Source organism: Monodon monoceros, unplaced genomic scaffold (assembly GCF_005190385.1).
Source record: "Monodon monoceros isolate NGI ecotype Baffin Bay Population unplaced genomic scaffold, NGI_Narwhal_1 Super_Scaffold_16, whole genome shotgun sequence".
In the NCBI taxonomy this organism is placed as follows: Eukaryota; Metazoa; Chordata; class Mammalia; order Artiodactyla; family Monodontidae; genus Monodon; species Monodon monoceros.
Genome location: NW_021703772.1, coordinates 108,102,936 through 108,126,602, shown reverse-complemented (window position 1 = coordinate 108,126,602; position 23,667 = coordinate 108,102,936). Strand labels below are relative to the sequence as shown.

At 35.8% G+C, this 23,667-nt stretch overlaps 1 protein-coding gene across 6 annotated transcripts in view; it reads left to right on the top strand.

Moving 5' to 3' along the window:
* WDR33 (WD repeat domain 33) overlaps positions 1-23,667 on the top strand; it is a 101,571-nt gene that overhangs the window by 45,191 nt on the left and 32,713 nt on the right. For all 6 annotated transcript variants that reach the window (XM_029224531.1, XM_029224533.1, XM_029224529.1 and 3 more), the window contains exon 7: positions 1,073-1,170. In XM_029224531.1, the coding sequence (XP_029080364.1) occupies positions 1,073-1,170 (98 nt within the window). The remainder of the gene's footprint in view (positions 1-1,072; positions 1,171-23,667) is intronic.

Sequence of the window (23,667 nt, the reverse complement as noted above, 5' to 3'; positions counted from 1 at the left end):
ATTCACTGTTGATAACATCAGTAATGCAAATGTATCATAAGTGGGAGTTTAAAATATTTTCAGTGAGTTGTATATTTTTACATATCAGTGAGATATGTATAGTAGAAATGGAAAAAAAAAGTTTCAAAAACAAGCCTGAAGAATTGCTGCAGCCTCAAGAATAAAGAAAGCTAAGCAGCATTCTTGACCGTTGTGCCACCCACGTGTGGGAGGAGGTTGACATCTTTATAGAAACATCATCCACTGCAGTCACTTGTTTCTACTTTCAGAATCTTAACAAAAGTTATTGGATAAACACGCTTCTGCAAAGACTTTGCCTTATTGTCCTGACCATACATTGAGTTTTCGCAGTTGGTCCTTTCTTAGGCAAAGGGTTCAGAAGTTCAGGGGAGTTCTTAGATGAGAAACTTGATGGTCTTTTACAGGGAGGAAAAAATGGATTCCTCCTTTGCAAGCATATTCTTTGGCTTTAAACAGTCAGAAGGTCCCCATGTTAGTTTTCTTCAAAAAGTGCAACATTCATGGGATAGCTTGCCTGGAAGAAGGTGTGAACGTTTTCCACAGGCCTATTACATAAATCAGAAACATCATATGTAGGGATGTGTAGCAACCAGTCTTTAAACAGCCTGTCTGAAACTTTTATGAAGTTTGAAGCAGAAGCTGATGCTAATTTTTTGAGCAGTATTCCTATGTGATTTAAAAGACTTTACAGGAATATTGCAAAGATAGAATTTGTTTAGTTTCTCCACTTAAATCCGCTCCATGTTTTCTGTTGGTACCATAGGAAATACTATACTGGAGAGTGTGGGTAACATTAGTACTAATAATACACTCATAAAGTTCTCTGAATATTGCTGATTGAAAACTAAGAAGCAGCTACTCTGTTGAATTCTTCTTTTGATGAGATACATTTGTTAGCTGACAACATTCTCTTTAAGGGCTTCTTCACTGTGGATACTTCCCCCTCCTGTTTATAACGCAGCACAGTGTTTTTATTTTTCCCTGTCTGAGAAGCGCAGATAATCTGTTAAATGCTGACTTCTTTCCCCTGCTGTGTGTCTTCATGTAACAGTTTCTCACCCACGGATAATAAATTTGCTACATGCTCTGATGACGGCACTGTTAGAATCTGGGACTTTCTTCGTTGCCATGAGGAAAGAATTCTCCGAGGTACGTGTACTAACAGTACTGATTGGAATATTTAAATAGGGAAGGCATTTGTGGTTTAAATCATCACAATACCACAATACCAGCTTACATCTTCATTCAGTTGTTTTACATACACACCCTCTCAGTCAGGCTCTTTAAAGAAAACTGAACTCTCTGGTTCACAGTCATTTTTGTAGATTTTTACTACTAATATTATCTTTGAGTTCTTTGAGCTGTAAATTAAATACATATGTTCCCCTTCTTCTCCTCTCTCCTCCTAATTACTTACTTATCTGTATGCATCCGTTAGGGCTATATTCCTTTTCCTGCCTTGTACCCAGGATAGCTTTCACCAACATACTGACACGATAATTTTATTTATATAACTCACATTCTCCTGGCAGGCCTTTTACAATATGCATTAACCAAGGTCTCACTAGCTACACTTCTCAGTATTGGTATTTCTGAAAAGAGGTGGTTTTTCAGTATACCACATTTGTGCTACATGGCCCACTTGTTACTAAGCTTTGGAGGGATTTTTATTTACTTTTATTGATTTCATAATTATAAACTAACATCTATAAATTACTCTGTCCTAGAAAAGAAATCCGTATTTTCACTTGGATTAACTTAGTTTTAGACTTCCTAAGGTGGGGCTGTTGAAATACTCACAGTACATCAACACCATTTATGTGAATTCAGTGCTGTTGAAGTAAGTTAAGGAAATTAACTGCGTGTTTTATATATTCAATACAAACATTGAAACAAAAAACATTTACGCTTTTAACTAAATCTCATTAGTTTATTATTAATTGGGAAGGTAGTTTTCTCAAGTGCTGAATTTGAACCTATGCTGATTTAACAAGGCATACATTCTGTTGCATCCTCTTCATTCCAATATGCCATAAAAGTAACATCTTCCTCTGACACATGAATGCAGGGTGGGAGAATGGGTCCCACAGACATTGGGTATGTCAAGCAATTACTATTCAGAGATTGCCCTTTTTGTTCAAGAGTCGGCAGAGTTAGTTATCTTGGTTGACTTATAAGTTTTTTATACCTTTTTCAGAGCTTTATTTACAGCATATAGTGTCGATGCTTTCTAGACGAGAAGCTAAGTATTCTTGATATTTAACCCATATTTCAAGCCAGTATTATTTTTTTTAATCACAATTTTTAAACATTCCTGGCGTTGCACATTTTGTGTGGGTTTTACCCACAGTAACGTATTGTGATAGCTAGCATAAGAATATAGCACCTTCACCTGTCATAGAGAAGGGGTGTCCTGACAATGAGGTCATAATATTGTACAGCTTCAGAACTAGGTGGAGCCTTTGAAATCATCTAATCTGAGTTATTGTATGGATGAGCATCATGACCCAGAAGGCTTAAGTGACATGTTCAAGGTAAAAGAAGTTCAGAGCCAGGACTAGCATCCTGTCACTTGACAACTAGCCTAATGCTACACGAATGTTGCATCTTTCCTCACTATTAGTAGAAGTCTTAGCTGCTAAACATTGATAAGGGAAACAACTTTTTCTAGCCTTTGAAAATCCTAAGAAATATAGAGAAAACCAAATAATTTTATTTATTGAAAGTAATTCTAAAGGATCAAAACCATTAATTTTACAGTGACCTAGGACTGTAATAACTGTAAAGTCTGATACAAAACCACTCTGCATCTTGGATTAAATAAAGAAGAAGAAGAAAAGCTACTATAAGATAGCATTTTCGATCCTAAATTCCAATGAAGTGTTATTCAGTTTTGGTAATGAAACTGTTTCTAAATAGTACTTAGGAACTTTTCTTCTGAAATGTAGTGTACATGAGTTATTAGTCAGCAGTTAAATATTTTCAGATTTGAGTCCGGGTGGATTTGGATAATGTGGGTGCTGGGTCATTACCTGTTCTTCTCATAGCTTAAAAAACACACCAATATCATGTCTATACTGAGAGTTGAATTTTATTTTTTATGTGGGTGTTCTTTTTAAGTTTTCACTATGAAAATTTCAAACATGCACAAGAGTATAATGAACTTGCATGTACTTTTAGGATTTGTATTCTAGCTTCTTCATGTTTTTTACTTCCTTTAAACAGTATTCTACTTGCTTTATGGTCATGATTTTTTTCTTTGTACCTCAATGAGTACATGAGAAGTATAAATATATAAGCCAAGTTAATTATACCACCCAAGTAGTAGTTCTGATAGGATCTAGTGTAGTTAGTAGACAGGTTTTTCCAATTTTCCATTTTCTATCATTCCTCATTTTTCTAAATTTTCTGAACTTTAGAGATGATTATAAAATAGTGAAACCAATGTTGTTATAATTTTTCTGTTCTTCACTTGGTGGCTTGGGGATCAGGGGATGATGGAACTCCACTTGTCTCAAGGATTGATGTGAAATTCTTCAAATAAAATTTGAAGTGAACTTAATTTAGGTCTGTTCGTAGAGAGAAAGGTGGGTCACAGAGTTAAGCAAATAGGGTGGCCTCTAAAATGTCAGTTGCCCTATAGAAAGGGGGTGATGTTCATGTAGCCCACATAGGCTGTGTGACGCCAGGCAGGTAGGCATATTCCTAAGGCATATTAGTGTTGTGCATCAGACCATCACTTGGGATTAAGTTAAGAAAATCCAAGAACATTTTGATTGAAGAGGATGTTTGTGATCACGTAGTCCAACTCTTTATCTAATACTTTTCTACATCATTCCCCAAAACCAGTTTTCTACTCACAAAACATTTTTAGTGATACGGTATTCACTACCGCACATGAATCTCTTTTACAGTTTTAGGTAGCTCTGATTTTCAGAAAGTTCTTTCTTTATATCAGAAACCTACTTTCTTATAACTTGTCCTGCCTTCTGGAACACAAAAAATCAAGTCTGTACTCTTCTACATAGCAGCCCTTTAAGTATTTAAGCTCTCATGTCTTCTTAATGCAGTCTTTCAGCTATAAGCTTTACAGGATCCCTGTGAGTGCAGAATTTACAGTTGCTTTTTAGTGTCATTACTGAGATTGTTCTTATGCTTCTTGGAAAAAGAAGTTGCACAAGAGAAAATCAGTATTTTTAACAAAAAATAAGCATCGATCTATTGCCAGATTTGCTACTTTGAAGTTGTAATGTTTGGTCCATAGATGGGAAGAGGAAACACTTGTGAAATTGAATATACTGCAACATTGAGAAGTACCATGTATATGTCCACCCGTTTCCAAAGCATATGCATATCAGCATAATTTATACACATTTATCCTTTTCTAGTATGAATTGCAGCACTCAAATTATGGACTGCGATTAAAATAACATTTAAGCACCAGGAGTACATGAGTCTAAATGAGCCTCTAGGTGTTTATGCACTTGACTCTAAGAGAAATAGAGGCATTAAAATCCATTTATTTAATTAGCATATATTATATGCATGCTACCATAGGTAGAAATTTAAAAGAAAATAAGGTATGATGACCTCCTACCCTCTTGCTTCTTAAAGTTTAGTAGGAAAGGTAAGATTGTCACAAACAATATTGTTGGATATTAGGGGAGAAGAGTCATGAGAGTATTAGAAGTGTAGTTTTATCAGTGTAAAGTTAGAAGCAGATCACTTGTGACTAAAATGAAAATGTGAAAGATTGAAAATGTAGAATCAGTAAGAATACGGAGTAAATTTTAATGAGAAGCATAATTATATATTATATGATATATAACATGTATATTATATATAACTTAAAAAGAATCCATTTTACCAGCTTTAGCATGCTTTAATTTTGTTTTACCTTCTTGATTTTAACAACAGTAGCTGACACATTACACTTACTATGTATCAGGCATATTTTAAGTACTTCATTTAATCTTACCAGTAACCAGTACTTCATTTAATCTTACCAGTAACCCTATGAGATAAATACTGTTTATTCCACATTTTACAAGTCAGTAACCAAGGTACAAGAAAGTTAAGTAAACCTCCCCAAGGTAATATAACTTGTAAGAGGTGAGGGTCAGATTTGAACCCATGTTATTTCACTCCAGAGTTCATGTTCTTATTCATTATGTTAAACTGCCTCTTTTATGTTTTAAAAATATCATTAGCATGGATGTAATAATGTCTTCCTGAGCTGTGATGACAGAATTGTCGAGTTTTTTGGGGGCAAAGGAGAGAAGTGTGGGTAGAGAGAATTTAGGTACTCAAGTTTATTTTACCATTCTTCTTTAAAGCTGTCCATATAGGCTATAGGTTTTCAATGTATATTTAACAACCAAAAAAATTAAACCACAATGAATAGTTCAAACTGCAGGTGAGTTATAAGCTAGGTTATATAAATAGAACATGGACATAAGGAGTTGTACTGAGACTTACTCAGGAGGTAAGATCTGTTTTCAGTTTTAAAATATAGCACTCATGGAGAGGAAATGAACCTGAGTACACACAGCTTATGGAAAAGAATACTATTAGTATTTTTACTAAGTCTCTGCGTATCCGTGCCTGATTGTATTTGGCTGTGGTTCTTAATGAGATAAACTCCTCTGCAAAGATCTTTTGGTTCAAAAAGTGTGTTTTTGAACTGTGTAAAGACATGTTTACAAAGTCTGAGTGTTCGAAAAAATCTCTGATTTTTTTTTTTTTTTTTCTTTTTCTTTTTTTGGCCGTGCTTTGCGGCATGTGGGATCTTAGTTCCCCTACCAGGGATCAAATCCATGCCCCCTGCAGTGGAAGTGCGGGCCACTGGACTACCAGGGAAGTCCCCTCTGATGCTTTTCATTGGAAATAATTTTACTTATTTAAAGTAAAATTGGCAAACCATGAAGTTTATGATTAATGGGCCTAATGTATTTGTACAGAACATTCCACAAAATCCTTTCTGTTCTCTCCAAGACGAAAAACAAAACACCCAGCTTCCTTTAAAATAAATAGCCTATAGCAGAATAACTCCTTCCACTAACATAGCATGTTTTAATATTAAAAGTGCTTTAGGCACATCTTATATAATCATCCATACAATCATGTGGGCCCATATATATATTGATTGACACCTGTTTTCTCTTATCTGTGATTCCTTATTTTGAGGAAGCGTTTATTTAAGGCTCTTTTTCCTCTGCTCTGCTGAACAGACTGGATCATGGTAGGTTCTCCTATGTATTGATAAATAACTATCTGGGTATATCATGAGAGGGAAGAAGACTTAATATTTACTTCTAAAGCAAATTATTTGAAGAAATTAGTGTAGTAGTGTCCTGAAATAGTCATTTTATATAATCCATTCACAGTTTTACAGGAATTGTTTTAGATTTTTATGCCGGGCTTTGTCCTTTCTAACTCTACACTTAAGATATTGCACAAATGTGGCAAAAACTTGTTGAAAATAGATCTTAGCTTTCTTGGGATGCCAGTGCTACACACTGTTACTGTCTTATCCACTGTTATAATTAAGAGTCGAGTTATTTCCAGACATTCTTTTGTGTATAAAGATTCCAGTTTTTTGACAGCAACAAATCACTATGACTTGTAATCTAGGCAGTCAGTTTTCATCTTTGCATTTAGCAAATATTCTGTAATTGCTTCAGTTTATTTCGAGTGAGGCTTAAATTAATTTCTATTTGCTGAGGAATTAGTTACCCCCATAGAGCTTCTCAGCTAATCAAGTTTTTCATAGTTTTTAAAGTTAAATTTCAGAGCTTCGGAAAGAGCTGATAAAAGTAGATAAATATATAATACCCTTTTGGCTTCTTCATTTCTACTGGGTAGATCCTTTAATAAAAGTATATGATTAAAATATGGTATCACCACAAATAAGTTATTTGCCAATGAGGGACATTAAGTACCAAAACAAATATTGGTTTTTTCATAGTCATTTTTTTCCCTTTACTCACTTTTTTATTATATATCTGAAAACCATCTTAAAATTTCATTTAAATCATATCTCAGGAATTTCTAAGAAGCACCTGCCATGCTGTGATCTCTTTAGTTATAAAGAGATTAAAAGAATTTCTATTTAAAGGAAGAAATGGTAATTTCTTGGTCATTTATCCTTTTTTACAGATTGTGTCATAAAATAGTCTTAATTTGTCCAGAACACACTATTATGTCTCAAAATCAATCTGCTGAGGCCTCGTGATGTTTTTTTCCGCTGAATATAATTTAATATAGTTCTCTTTGAGAGAAGTTTACCTTCTTAGCATGATTTTAGAATACTTGCATTAGCCCAGTGAACTGTACCTGCTTTAACTTGATGTTTTTAAGTATTGCACTGGTTCTAGGGAACCCCAAGGAAGGCCCAGCCACCACAAGGTGCCTTTGAGCAGGGGTAGGTGGAGCTTCTCCATAGCCCAGTGTGCTGCTTTATTAGAGCCCTCTCCCGACTAGTGTATGCCCCTTTGTCTATAGTTCTGAGTGAGCAAAAGTGCAGACATCATGTAGAGATCCAGTTTAGGATATGTGGCTTTAAAAGTGACCAAGTTGTTGCTGTTTTCAGGCTATGTATGTATTTTTTTCTCCTTTTAAAATTATCTGTTCAAGAGTTAAACCTTGAGCATTTTCTGCACCTGGCATCTCCCTTTGACAGCTTGTGGGAATCCCCACTCAGTTTCCAGGTTTGTTTTGTCAAAGGTGGAAACCATAAGTATTCTACCACATTAAAACAATTAGGAAATACTGAGGGAAATCAACATGAGTGCAGAACCAAAGTACAAAGGTGAGTCCAAGAAACTTCATACCTGGGAGCTCAATATTTTATCTGCAGTGGAAACTTTTTATATATTATTAAACAAAAGTAATTTTTGATACTAGGAGTCATCAAAGGTTAGAGTAGCTGGTCTTGGTCCTGTAAAGCCTATTAATTGCTTTTTCTAATAAATAGTTTTAACTCTTACTCTTCTGAAATGAACTTCATTGATAATAACTGCTACACATTAAACTTTTTAAAAAAGGCACCAGTGCACATGCACACAGGCTCTGAGAAGAAAAGTTTACAAAATGCTCATTAAGGGACATTACTGCTTCCATTGAAAACTGGTGGTTTGGAATAGGTCATGCTAAAACAACCCTATTTTTCTAGAATTACCGGAGGGGGTCAAGGAAATTGTAGTCAAACCGTAGTCAATCTTTTGAATTCATCTGTGAGTCATGGTAGAGGATCATGGCTTTATAGCTGCATGATTGGTCATTTCCAAAAAAGTTTCATTGGGTGTTTGTTATCTGTGAGGCAAGTGTGCAGAGAGTGCTGCAAGATCCTTTACTTGGCCTCTGTCCTGTTTAACATTTTTTATTAAAGATGGCTTGCTTTGCAAATTTACAGGTAATTCAAAATTACGAGCAGAAATTCTCATCTAGAGAGAACCTCTTGAATCTCATCAGGATTCAAGAAGATAGTGTGATGTTAAACTTAATAGAAAAGTATTATATTAAATTTTAAATAGAGATGAATGTAAAGTTCTGTATTTAGGTTTTCAACCTCAATTCTGGAGTTTATTAGACTGGTTTATTGGAGTTCATATGAAAACGATCATGGGTTTTAGGTGATAAGTGTGAATTCTTGAGGTGTCATGCCTTCCCCTATTTGTAAAAGTGATGTTCAGAATGATGGGGCTTAATTATTGACAGGAGATGATTAGAATGGAGAAGGATCTGGAAATCATGAGGAAGAGTAAAGGGAAGTTTAGTATTCAACTTGGATAAGAGATTGAAGAAAAGATTTGTCGTTTTCAAATATTTAAAGGCTTTTGTATGGAAGTAGGATTGGATTTATTGTATATATGTCTAGAATAAAGAGGATGGGGAGAAAATAGGACATCATATTTGGATTTAATTATGGAATTTTTTTGTTGAAAAGAGAAATTATTCTGTGAGCTGTTAGGCTTTCCTTTGCTGAAGCTGTGCCATGTTTGGCTTTGCCAGCTGTTACGGAGATTATAGAACGCACTTCTTTTTCAGAAGGATGGTTCTATTTGATAATAATTAACCTGGATTAGGTTGTCTGTTAACTGTAGTTTCATGTTTTAAGGCAGACCCAAAAGCCTGAAAGTCAAGCATGTGGATACATTCATTACAAAGGGTTAAGTGGATGGGATGTTATCCCATGAGGAGATACTGCCACCTTCTGTTCTAAAAATATTTTTGGTGAGACATTAGATCATTTAATTAATCCTATTGCTTGAAGTAATAAATGGAGCCTCAAAGCCACCTCATCTTATAAAAAATATTTTAAAATATTTATACTTTTAGATCATATTATACATATACAGTAAAGTACACAAATCTTAAGTGTACAGTATGATGTATTTTTACATATTTACACACTCATCTAACCACCTCTTAGATGAAGATACAGAGTGTTTTCAGCACTCCAAAGGTTCCTTCCTGCCTCTTTTCCACCTAAGCCTTCTATTAGGTAGTTTAGACTTTCCAAGATATTTTCATTAAATTATTTTTCCTTTTTTTCTACTGTTCTTTATTTTGTCATTTTGTGGTTTCTATCATCTCACTTTCCCTTGTGTGGAGTTTTCTTAATTTCCTTTCCTTGATTTGCTTCTGTACTCTTTTGAAAATAATGTTTTACTATTTTTTCTGATTAGCTTCTTTTACTAGTTTCCTGCTACATAACAGAAGTTAGTGTATAAAGAGTAGTATTGTGTATTACTACAATCACAATCTGAATGTGATTCCCAGTTTTAGCTGTTAGCAGCCATGTAAATCACATTACTGTGGTTGTGTCCTCATGTGTATAATGGGGATTAATAATAGTACCAACCTACTAAGTTGCAAGAAATAAATGGGTTAATTCATAAGAAGCACTTAGTGCCATAAAGAGTGTTCAGTGGATGCCAGCTATTATGTCATTTCCAAAGGTAATTTCAGAGCCTGTTTCCCTGTCTCTGCCTATTTAAGGATTAAAATGGTTATTTCAGAAGTGTATTCTACTTTTCTCATTTAAATATTTTTCAGCCACTGTCATTAGTTTTTATAGTAGTACAAGTTTTTATTTACAGGTAGTCCGTAAATATGAACACTTGTTTAAACAGAGTTGTCATGATTTTCCAATGTTTTCAGGTGTAAAAAATTCAGCGCTTAGAACTGGGCAAAGAGTAAAGGGAAGTTTAGATCTTAAGATCTCATATGGAAACATTTAAAGATTCTATTTTAATTGTTAGATGAATTGAATATTTAATGATTACCTACTGGTCAAGACGCTGTGCTTGATTCTTTTGCTGATATATTTACAAGGCATGATCTTGTCTCTTAAGCAGCATTTTCAGCATTTCCCTAGTTCTTTCATTTCTTCAGATGTTTTGCAAATTGGCCTAGTACTATGGTGAACACAGTGCTGAATAACTGAAATCCAGCAGTCTTCACAGCTTATCACACTGCAGCAGATTGTGGTAATTGGTGTCTAGTCTGATTCCTTGGGACAGCATTTATTTTTCTCTGAGGAAAGAACAGGTATTTTTTTCCTATTGACTGAATTTGATCACAGTTTTAAACTTCAGACTCCATTTAGCAATACAGTAAAGTTCGGTGAGCTAGTGATAGCTCTGGTAAAATGTCATTTCTGTTTGTCATCTTTGATGAGGAATGTGATAAGCAGTAAGTTAGAAGTTTTGGGGAAAGTGTATTCCACATATTTTTTGTCACAATAGACAGGACTTAAATATAGAAATCTAGTATCAACTGTTTCAGCCTCCTGATCATCCTCTGTCCCCATCCCATCCAGCTTGCCAGCTGACAGCCGACTGGCTGGGCGTGTAGCCTATTCTATCCCAGAAGTCTTTGGTGGAGTTTGTTACAGGGTGGGATCTAGATCCTTACATAGGAGGTAGCAGACATGGGCCCGACTGATAAAGTGATTCTAAGAGCAAACAGGATGATATTACAGGAGGTATTAGAAGTTAAAGAGCATTCATTGTAAGTTTGATGATTTCTGAACATAAATCCTGCTTCTTTCTTGAGGTCATATAGTACACCACCCGCTTCTAATGTTCTTTCTGTAGGCCCTCAATGTTTTGAAATACTTCAGAAGTTTGGTGTTTTTAATATTTTACATATTTTTTGTAATGGTCAAATCAGATCATTTAATTTAGTTTTCAGAGATTTATGGAAACTTGCATTTACATCTTTTTCAAGTGGCCTAGTCTAATTTTTTAGGACATTTTTAGTTTTACAGATTTAATGTTTTAATGTGCCATGCAAATGTAAATCACCAAGGGTCTTCTGGGTAAAAATAAAATCTTTATTAAAACAAAGATTCAAGAGTACACTAGGCATTTTGTTTGGTTTATTAAATTCTAGCAGAAAAATCATTAAATGTTACTATAAAATACTTTAACTTTTTGAATTAAGTGTTTTAAATGTAGTTTTTTCCTTTTTATTTTGTACCTGTTTTTTTTTTAGGGGTATAATTGCTTTTGTACTTTTTATTTTTAAAAAAAGGAAAATCTGCTATCCTTCCACTATCCTTATTTCCTGTGTCAGGAAATAAGATGCTGACACAGCTCTGATTTGGGAATTGGATATTAAGAGATTGAAGCCCGTGAGATGATAGGTGCTTGAAAGACGCGGTTTGGTAGAGGAGAGTTTCAGTCCTGGAGGAGGCTCACCAAAGGACCGTGATAATTGTAAAGGACAAGGCTTGGCACTGTTATTAAGGTCTAGAATGTAAAGAGAGAGTAGTCAATATTGTGGTGTTTCCTTCATCATTATTTTACAATCACATTTGAAATAAATGTGCTAAAATCCAGCAGGCAATAAATTTGCATTTCTTGAAAAAATAAATTTAGAAGAGATTTACGGAGGAGGTTACTGTAAAATGTAACTTATGAATATTTAGCCCGTTGTTCCCTAAAATCTTTTATTACCTCATTTACCACAAACTTCCTTTTCCTACTGTAAGTTACACAGACATTACATGGTATAATATATATTGTCTTTGAACAAACTTTTAAACATTTTTTATTGCTATATTGAAGTCATGGTTTTCAACTGCATGATGGCATCAGAAGATGAGTTTAAATCATTGCTCCTTCTACTTGTTGAATAACCAGGTTTTCATGATCCATAAAAAGTAAATGGTAATGCCTGTATAACAAGGGAAATCAGATTGTAATATATGCAGCACTTTGTGTGCTACATGTTAGAGGGCAGTGGTGGTGAAAATGTTTTCTCTCACGCAAAATGCCCACACAGTGCAGGTTCCTAGGAAATGATGTGCCTTTGAAGACAATGACTTTCATGTTTGGGATCTCAGACTCCAAACTTACATCTTCTGTGGCCAGGAAGGACACAGTAGGCACTAGGGGAACAGCATACATTTACCTATATCCCCAACCTTAGACATGAAAATCTTCCGGTTATATCTGGAAGGTAAGGAATGGGTGATTTTTTTTTTTCATAGTTTTTTCTTTCTTTCTTTCTTTTTTTTTTTTTTTTTGTGGTACGCGGGCCTCTCGCTGTTGTGGCCTCTCCTGTTGCGGAGCATAGGCTCCGGACGCGCAGGCCCAGCGGCCATGGCTCACGGGCCCAGCCGCTCCGCGGCATGTGAGATCTTCCCGACCCGGGGCACGAACCTGTGTCCCCTGCATCGGCAGGCGGACTCTCAACCACTGCGCCACCAGGGAAGCCCTCTTTCTTTCTTTTAAAGCGGATTTTATAGTTGATAAGTTAAAAGATGTTTTCTGTTTTTTCTTTGGGCCAGAGAGGGGCTTTTTTAAAATTATTATCCTCAGGTTCTTTAATACTTCTAGGTTTTAACTTTTGTGTTAAACATATAGTTATGAATAGATTAGCTTTAAAAAAATTTTTTTTGACAAAATGCTGATTTTAGTGTCTAGTAGATTTGTTTGTGTTATAGAAACTTGTTTGTTGTAAGTTGGCATTCTTGGTTTTTTTAACCTCTGGATGTGATTAATTCTTACAAAAGTAACATTCAGCTGTAAATTGGGAGATTTTTTTGCACATCTAAAAAAATCTTTCAGTGGAAAAGTACATATGAAAATCTTCATTTTCTTCTCATACTAACCTATTATCTAGATTTTCCAGTAGTTATGGTGAGCACTTTTTTTTTTAAGAGTTATTTTCTTCCACCTTTTCCTTACATACCTTTGGTTTTATTATTGCTGAGTATTTTCCTGGAACCCTTTTTTAAAAATACTTCTGAATCTGCGTGTAGCCCAGATACTTGAGCATATGCCTCCAGTTGAATAGACTCTTGATGAACTCGTTCTCTTGGTCATCTTGGCTAGATAGGCTTCTCCTATGCCTTGTCAGTATGATTGGCAATAATGCTTTTTATTTTATCTGAACTCTTCAACACATACTAGCGTGGCTTTGACATTGAAAGCAAAAGGGAAGAAATCTTATGCCAAAATCATCCAAAGCTGCCCTCCCTGTGAATTATGAGATGTGTATTAATAAGGCATGTTTTAGAGTCATTTTGTAACCCCAGAACACTTAGTCTGTTTTACTCTACCATTAGTATTGACAAGTGTAAGTGCCTGTAGTCAGAGACCACCAGGAGCCTACCTGTAGTTGAACAAATTGGATTTATTACTCGTCGTAAGCAAAGAACACAGACCATAGGGAACCACGGGGTATCTCAGTAAGAGGACGTTATAAAGGTTATATTATAGGATTTGGACTTTGGGTAATTGAGGTAAGGGTTCAAAGAAGTGAGGTCTATCACTCTTTTAGCATAAGAGAGATGTTTGGTATTTTGTAGGTTTTGCAGGACCTTGTTTTTGTTTCACGTCATCGTGATCTCAGAATGACTTAATTTGATACAGATGTTCAGTGAGATTGTCCAACAGGAGAACAACATGGTTTAGCTGTAAATGTCGGATCAGTTTTTAATAACATGGAGGCTTAGCTGTGAGCCTCAGATTAGTTCTCAGAGATCAGCAACTGCTTCACCTCCCCCCCCCCACCCCCCGCCCCGCAATAGCATTTAAGTCCAACTGGCTTCGCACTATGTAGGGACCAGCTGGGGGAGGTCAGGATTTAATAGCAGTGACCTGTTGGGTCTGTCACTTGAACAAGCTGCGGTGATACTGACAGGTATATTTTTACAAAGCAGAGCAGTTGGGAATCATGCCAGTTTTCAGCTGGCTAGAAGTAATTACAGTTTTCCCCCACTATCCTAAAGTAGGTCTCAGCTTGCCAACGGATGCACAAAATAAATCGAGACGAAGTGCAGGTGCTCGCAGACTACCATGGCTTGCTGCTGAGATGCTGAGTGTAGTTCCTAGGGAAGGGGCTTGGTGGCGCCACTCTTGTTGCTCAGGGTGTCCACTGCCTCTGTCTCGGTTTTGCTGCAAAACAAATGCTTTTTGCCTTTTTTTTGCAAAAGCAGAAATTCTCTTTGGATTTCTTTCTGTTAGCAAAAACAGGTACAAGCATACCTTGTTTTATTGTACTTCGTTTTGTTGCACTTCACAGATAGTGCATTTTTCACAAATTGAAGGTTTGTGGCAATCCTGTTTCAGGCAAGCGTATTAGCGCCATTTTCCAATAGCGTTAATTTTTAATTAAGGTAGGTACATTTTTTTAAGACATACTGTTACTGCGCACTTAATAGATACAGTATGTGTAAATATAACTTAAGTACTGGGAAACCAGAAATTCATGTGGATTGCTTTATTGCAATATTTGCTTAATTGTGGTGGTCTGGAACCGAACCCACAGTATCTTGGAGGTATGTCTGTACTAATGTAGATCTTTCATAAAAGCAAAGTGGTGTAAAGCGAACTTTGGAAAAGCACGGGGTACCTTTAGTGGGTAAAAACATGTCCTTTTTAAGAAATAAGATGAGTCAGTTTTGCTTCATTAATCTCTCTGGGGATCTTAGGGTTTATTTTACTAAATTTAGTGTCTAGGAATTACTTTTTCATACTTTAGGAGTTCTTTATATCTGGGAAGAGTCAACTGTTTATTTTCTCTGTTGTCTTTGTTATTATAATACATAGCAGTATACACCAAAGGGATTTTAAAGGCTTTTAAGACTATGAACACTGTTTAAAAAAGCCTTACAGTTAATAATTATAATAATTGTAAAATTCTTTATGAACTCTCAGGTTGACTTAAGGCAAAAAAAAAGGACCATGTTTTGAAACTCCACTCTGTAGTTTATTCATGTGCATCAAAGATCACTGAAAAGAAATGTATATTTATTCATTTATTTAAGTAATTGCTGTGCACTGTGTGCCAAGCTAGGTGCCAGGCCCTGGGTATGGAGAAGGGAGTCAAGCACTTATTCTTGCCTTCATGAGCAATACAAGTGATAGCTGGAGATTTTTGGTTTCAAAGCATCACTTTTAATGGTATCTTAATTTCATATACTAAAGTAAGCATTGTATTATAGTGCATAGAAAAATATCCCTATGATTAAGGAGGTAGTTCTTACCATTTTTGTGATTTTGAAAGTGGTAGCTTTTAAAAATCATGTATTTGTGGAGCATCTGCTCATGCAAGTCTGGAGATAATTTTTTTTAAATGTGAAGGTTTTCAGAACAAAATTTGTGTCCTAGGAAACTGCAAGATAGGCTTCTTCTGTTGAATCTTTACCTTGAATAATAAACTGGGAGGATTCTTTTTTTTTTTTTTTTTTTTTTTTTTGCGGTATGCGGGCCTCTCACTCTTGTGGCCTCTCCCGTTGCGGAGCACAGGCCATGGCTCATGGGCCCAGCCGCTCCACGGCATGGGGGATCTTCCCGGACCGGGGCACGAACCCGTGTCCCCTGCATCGGCAGGCAGACTTTCAACCACTGTGCCACCAGGGAAGCCCTGGGAGTATTCTTAATACTGAATCTTTTTGTCATTTGGTAAAAACTGAGTAAGTTTTAATACTAGAAAAGTTAGGTTTGTAATTAAGACTTGACTATGGGTACTTATTAAAAGTATAGAGCATATTAAGATAGTGTCACATGATTAGAGAATTCAAAATGTCTAGCTCCATTAGACAAGACACACTATAGGCAAACCAGTCTCTTTATGTGGTACTACTAGTTTTGCCATTGGTCTATAGAATTTTCCTGTAGAAATAAAGAATATAATCATATTTTGTCATTGAAATCTTCATGATAGCTTTGAATGTTTATGAGGATCTCAAAAACCTTTAAGAAAGGATTTAGATTGCAAAACTTTTGAACTCTTGATGCTTTTAGTAGAGCAGTAGTAGCATTAGAATATGGTTGATTTGGGCCAAATGTAGACGCTAGAATACATCTTCATGTAATTTAGGCACAAAGGTTTGTGGTACATTCTCTTGATTTAAAGTGTCCAGATAAGGTTTTGTAATTTAAAATTAAATCTATCTAGGCAGCAACCCATTTTCATGATCCCCACAAAACTCACTTTTCCTATTATTTACTATAACCAGTAGACTTGCATCTATGTTTTTTTTGTAACTATCCACTTACCATAAGGGTTGTTGTGAAATAGTACCAGTTTACTATGTCTTTTTATAGTCAATGATGAGTGCAAGTCTGTTTGTAATGTGTCATTTTTTTTTCTATAAAAAGGGAGGGGTAAATTTTCTGTTTGTGTATTGCTACCTTTAAAATATAGGAGAATACAGGAATTCCCTGGTGGTCCAGTGGTTAGGACTCTGCACTTCCACTGCAGGGGGCATGGGTTCAATCCCTGGTCGGGGAACTAAGATCCTGCATGCCACGCGGCACGGCCAAAAAAATTTTTCCTTTTAAAATAAAGTATAGGAGAATATAGTGTAATTGCTGTTTACAGTGGTTAAGTGACAAGGAAGAAGAAATCATTAATGTTGTCGAACCTCTTCTCCAGCTGCTCCAAAATTCTGGCTACAGTCATAGTTTCTACTTGGGCAATCTTTGTTTTTTCGTCTGGGGTACTTTAAACATTACTCATCTGAGAGCAGCAGGTATGGCTTTGAATCCCAGCTCTGCTGTTGGGCAGGTCAATCTCTCTCAGTATGCGCTTCCTCCTCTGTAAAGTGGAGCTAATGGTACCTACCTCACAGGGTTGTTGTGAGGGTCCCAGAAGTACACAGAAGAAGGCACTTCTCATGTTGTAGGCATGAAGTAAATGTTGCTTAAGTCATATATGTGCTAGGAAAGATGCAAAAAGCATGGAGGGTGTAAAGAAAGTAACACATTTAAGTTTATTTGGTTTAAGAGGAAGTTGGAATTGATTAGGAAAGATATTATAAAGGGTTCATTTAAGAGGAGATTACTAGATCAAGAATTGGGATGGGTTGTCATATGATTATCCTATTTCAGTAGTGATTCTTAGGTTTAGATGTGTCATTGATAAAATTAATTGTATTGTAAGCCACATTTAAATAAATAACATTATATTGAAATGGAACTATGACTTATTTTTTAAAGCTTTATTTTTATAAGTCCTCATACTTTATTTCACTGTCATCTCAGAATCACAGCATTACCTTAAGGCAATAATTCACTCCCACCATTCCCCATGCACTGTCCCCAAAGTTCTGTTCCTTTTTTTGGTTGCTTGCTTGTTTGGTGTTTGAATAGATAATACGTTTGAATCTTTCCTGAGAATCACTAGCTGTTTTTTTGAGTTCTAGTTAGGTAGATTCATATTTGGTGAATATAAGATATACTAAGTTATTCTATAGATGCAGCAGAATTTTCTTTCCGTTGCTACTTTTTACTAGGTTTATAATATCTTGAAAGGATATAACGGCCAAAAAAATGATAGATCTCTGCAGTGTGAGTTATTTGGGCATTTTAAATAGACATTTTAAGTTAGATCAAAATCACATACTCCATTTCTAGCAATGCAGTCACATTATAAGTTCTTATTTCTGTTTTTCTTCAGTCTTTGATTTTCTCCTTATATAGTTGCCTTTTCTAAAAATGAGTAGTAAAAGAAAAATCATTCTTCAAGCACAGTTAAGGTTGAGAAACCTTCACTCTGCCACATTACTTTGATTTTGTGTTTGGTATGAAGGCTGAAGATGAGAATTAAAGACCAGAAACTGAGAACTTTGTGGTCCCACACACCCCAACATCACATTGGTCCCACAGAGCACAGACAGGCAGTGTTGCTGCAGATAACCTGGTTAACCGGCATTCTCTCTCTGGGAAACACTGATGACACAACTTAGTGTGGTTGACTGGCAAAGAAATGTATAAACTGCGGTCATACGTCTACACAAATGTGTTCAGAATACAACCAAGAGACTGAAGCCCGCTATCAGTATGTATCTTTTCAGAAGTGCTCTCACTAGTTCAAATGGGTTTACGTTGATTTTTCCACATCGTGTCCTGTCACCGGAAAGATGACAGATGATGAGTACAGATGCAGGCTGACTTCATAACAATTACTGACCTATATGTGGTATCACTTGCAACCCTGGCTTTATTAGCAGCACCATTTCCTAACCAACCAAGCTGAAGACCACATGCAACATTTTAAGATGCATTTTTTCATCAGTCATGCATGACGACAAGTATATTCTGTGTATCACGTGGAAGTGAGATTTGGAGAGAATTGTAATGTCTGGATTCACACATTCCTACCATGTGCCACATGGAAGGCTGAGATCTATTATGATGCATCAGTGTTGGGGGCATGGAGGGGTGGAAAGGTAAGGAAAGAATTGGGTAGGATTAATGTTGAAGATGTTTTCTTGAGAATTTTCTGCCTTTTACAAGGGTAATAAACATTCATAAAAAGTTCAAACACTTAGAAGTAACAAGTCAGTGTCTTGCCCTCCCTGTTTCCAATCTCCCATTCAGAGGTCATCACTGTTCCATTAATAGTTTGGTGTGAATGTTTCTGCAACTCTTACGCGTATACAAAAAGAAATTTTTTTTAAAAACCTACTGAAATGGGATTATACTACATATATTCTTCTGCCGTTTGCTTTTCTCACAACACAGTATATCATGATCATTCTTCCGTGTCATTACTATTCCAGTCTTTTTAAAGTAACTGCTCTATAACATTACATAGCATGTATCTACCATAGCTTACTTATTTTACCATTCTCAATGACAGACATTTAGGATTTGCAAGAAGTTTTACAAAGACAAAGTTGTTCACTAAGCTTCATTGTACCTTTATATTTGTTCCCACTTAAGTAAATTTTCCTTTAGGATAGAATCCTAGCAGTAAACTTGATGGATCAGAGCATGACCATTCAAACTTTTGGAAGATACTTCTGAGTTGTCCTCACCATCCTGGAGTCATTAACGATAAACTTTAAGAATGTTGTGATCCAGCCAGAAATTCTAGAGATACTGTAGGCTTAACATTTGAGGAAATTTCCACCATTTAAAAATGTAAGCTTATTTTTTAAAATTTATAAAGAACATGCACATATGGTAAAATATTTTCTCCAGCACCATAGAGGGATGGAATGTGGATAATCCTTTTAAGCTCATTTGTTTATTTCCTGTGGTTACCATCAGAATTTAAAATATTTCTTGGTATATCTACCTGACACAGTGTCTCTTTACTACCTATCATGAAAGGTGAAGAATTTCAAGTAATTACACCACCAGCCTCGCCTTCTACCTTCTGGGCTTTGTTATGAATTGTAGTTGTTTTGATAGTTTCCCATATAGCTTTAAATGTTCTTAGTTCTTTATTTTTGGGGGCCACCAACTTTAGGCAGTGTTCCTTGACTCACCATTACGTTACCTAAGGAAATCTATGCCCCTCAATATCTTTTCTACTTTTCTCCCTTTTATCTCTCCAAGGATTTTTAGCCAAGGTTTCAGTTCTAAAAAAAAAAAATGAAACCAATAAGTAGAATTTTGAATATGAATGAGCCTTTTGACCTCAGAAACAAGTAGTATAAGCAGGTTTATAATAAACTCTGTGGCAGTTAAAAGTTGTCCTACTTGAAGATTATCAAGATCAAGTGAGACTCTGTTTTCTTAAATCGATTGTCCTATAAACTGTTGAAAGTAATGCCATAATTAAGTTTGCTTTAGTTTTTCTTATAATTTGTAATTACTTTCCCTTCTTTCTTAATGGCACTAAAAGCCTTTATCGTAGCAAGTTTTTAAGTTTTAATTTTGCAATTATAGTAAATGCATTTTATTTTTATTTTTGAAGATATTCTTCACCTGGTTCTCTGACTTCCTGCTCTAATTTGGACTGATTGTCTTCTGTGCCTGTGACCGCAGTCATACTGGGATTTCTTTGCCTTCCCCTGTTAAGTCCACTCTGTTTTGTTTTTGTTTTTCAATTTAGGTAAAAATATACTCCCCCCCTCCCCCCCTCCCGAAACAGTGCTTGAGAGATAAATTTCAAAATTCTGATGTCTGGAGAGGTCTATAATTTGCCATCATCCTTGACTCATAGTTTGGATTTCAGATTCTAGGTGTGAAATTCTTTTCCCTCAGGATTTTGAAGGCTTCCACTATCTTCTGTCAGTTCTGCTGATGAGAAGTCATATGCTTTTCCAGTTCTCATTATTTTGTCTGTACCCTAGTTTTCCCTTCTGAATGTTTTTTAAATGATCTCTTTTTTCCTGTGGACTTATTATTTTTACTGTGAGTATAGGAATAAGATTTTAAACTTCATCTTCATTGGCTCACTTTGATCTACAATCTCAAATCTTTATTCTAGTCAAAGGATTTTTCTTTGATTATCATTTCGTACTGTCTCTGCTTGTATTATGGAACTTGATATACGAATGTTGGACCTCTTGGAGCTATCTACCGTGTATTACCTCTTTCATATTTTCTGTTTCCATCTTTTGCTCCAAGTATTGGGAGATTTCTTCTATTTTATCTTCCAGAATATGATCTTCAGTCATGCCCAATCTGTTATTCAGCCCTTCTGATGAAATTTTTATTTTATCCACTGCCGTGTTTAATTTCCAGGACCCCCTAGTGGTTCTCTGGTCTTTTCACTTTTCATGGTGGCCTGTTTTGTTGTTTGTTTTTTTGAAATGCACATACCCTTTAAAACTTTTAACATAGTAATCGAGGTGTGTGTGTATGAGTGTATATGTGTGTTTGGTTTGGTTGAGTCTGTTCCTATTTGTTTTCCCTAGAATCACTTAATCTGTTTCTTTTTCCTGGTCTTTCTCTTTCCTCCTGTTTGATTTTTCTCAAATGTCCAGTGATCCTTGGCCAAATATTTGAATGAAGATTTGTGTTGGTTAGTATAAGTAGCTGTTTTTCATTTCTTTTGCAGTTGAGTAAGTCCACTGGCCCAAAGGACTCTCTGCTCAATAATAGACCTCGCTGTGGACTCTGTGTGCGTGTGCGTGTGTGTATGTGTGTGCGCGTGAGTAGTGAGCTGTGTGGGGAAGGACAGTCTTGGAGTAAACGGGCACCTGCCACAATTGCCAAAGTAAGAAAGTAAGTGTGTTGTATTCTGAGATGCAGTGCTCAGTTTATTTCACCCTTGGGTGGATGGAACGACCCTCCTTTCTCCCCTTTCCCCCTCTCCTTTCCTCCTCCTCTCCTGTCTCATCTCCCCTCCTCTTTCCTTCTTTCTCTGCTCTCCCTTCTCCTTTCCTTCCTCCAGGGTCATAGTATGGCATTGGCACAAGCTTTGTGCTGCTTTTCCCTCCAGCCTTAAGTCCTGTTTGGGGATTTCTTCCCAGACTTACTATTGCTTTGTTTTAGAAAGCCGTTGTCTGGCTTTAGCTGAGTGCAGCTGTTCTATATAAATGGGAAGGCAGGAGGAGGGGCCTGGACAAGTTGCTCTGTGGAGAGTTCTGTAATTACCCTCATTACAGCATCACAGCCTTTGTCACTGAGCTGTCCTGGAGCCTAGAGTCTTTTTAAGGCCCCAGCAGCCCTTTGTGTATTATTTCTGTGCTATAGTTTATTCATCACTGAGCCCATCTATTTTTGGAGAATTGCCCACATTTAGGTTGAAGTTTTTTGGAATTTTCATAATGTTTGTGGTCAGCGAGAGTCGTGGGAAAAAAGTGCATCCACTGTAAATCTTTCAAAGTAATTTAGGAAGGGGCTTGCATACATAATTTAACTTAGTAGTAAAATCATGATTTATTCCAAGACTCAATTCCTTCTTCACATTAGTGACCTTGAGACAGTTTCCCTTACATCTCTCCTGGTATTCTTCCTACTTCTGTCATTTCTCCATTTCTTAAGAAATATTATACATTTAAATTTTTAATCATGTATTTCTAGTTTAAGGTAATCCATGGCATTTAGGGGAATTTTTAATCATGTATTTCTAGTTTAAGGTAGTCCATGGCATTTAGGGGAATTTAGAGTAAGTGATCAATTAAAATAACTGAAAGACACTTGAGTTAAACCTAATATTTTTCCTGTAGGTTTCTTTTTTCCTAGAAATGTGTTAATAAAAATAGAAAAAAATGTAGAGAGAATTTTCAAATATTTACTTAATAAATATTTTTAAAAAGTGATTGGTTTTATCTCAGTATTGGAGACTGCCATTTAGTCTAGCGGAATTAACAGTATTATCTGTCATCAGAAGTATTACCTGTCTTTCTTAGTTACTTAAAACACAGTCAAAATAATATAATAAAGGCAGTGATGGCCCCCATTGTAGGTTTTCCAGTTCTCAGAGAGAAATGGAGTTAGATCAAGTCTAATACTTAGGTTGGATGTTGGTAATTAGAACTCTGTGTTCTTTTTATCTTGGGTCACTTGAAGACTGAAATTTAGCGAAGTCTTGAGAAGTCTCACTTGTGGGAAGTACTTTCAAATCGAGCCATTTTCTGCTATCCCATACTCTGTTCATGGTAATGACAGCTCTTGCTCTTAGCTCTACATGGAAATCTCTGTCCTTACGGTGAGCTTTTTCAGGGCAGAGATTGGATCAAAACAAGAGTTCTTAAAATTTGACTATTCAAAATGTGTGCTAGGCATGATGATAAGTGCTTCATACATTTCATTTAATTCCTGAAACAATCCAATGATTGAGTAGTCCATTTTACACATGGAAATATAAAGGCTTAGCAAGTGTTAAGTAAATTATATAAGATGTTAAATGACATTTGAGGTTTAAACAGATCAAGTTCACTTCAAATCTTTTTACTAATAACCATTGTATAGCACATGAGCACTAAACATAGTACCTACATGAATTAAATTATATTTAACATATCCTTTCCTTGATTCCAAATAAAACTGTTCTGACACTGTACCTGTGCGCCTGTTGGACAAAGCTCACTTTGTCTTGTGGTTATTTCTTCCAGAGGGAGGGAGTATATGGTAGATTGTAGGTGGAGATGAGAATTTTTGTGATTCACGACGCTGCTCAGAGAGGAGGGCAAACTAAAACACTGATCTGTTTTTCCTAAGAACACAATTTTGGTTTTTTTCCTCTGGGCTTTTCATCATACATTCATTCATTCATTCAACAAAGTACAAGAAGATGGCAGATTTTAAAACACCTCCACGAGGGAATAATGGTATTCTTTATAATATGTTAAGTTTAATTTGAGCTGGTTTGGATTTTCACATTTCCTAATCAATATTACTTGGTTTCCACATTTCTAGAACGGTCAAACATTTTTTTTTCTTTCTGAGATTTATGGGCAGAATTTTGAAAATTTATTATACGTCTTCATTTCATTTA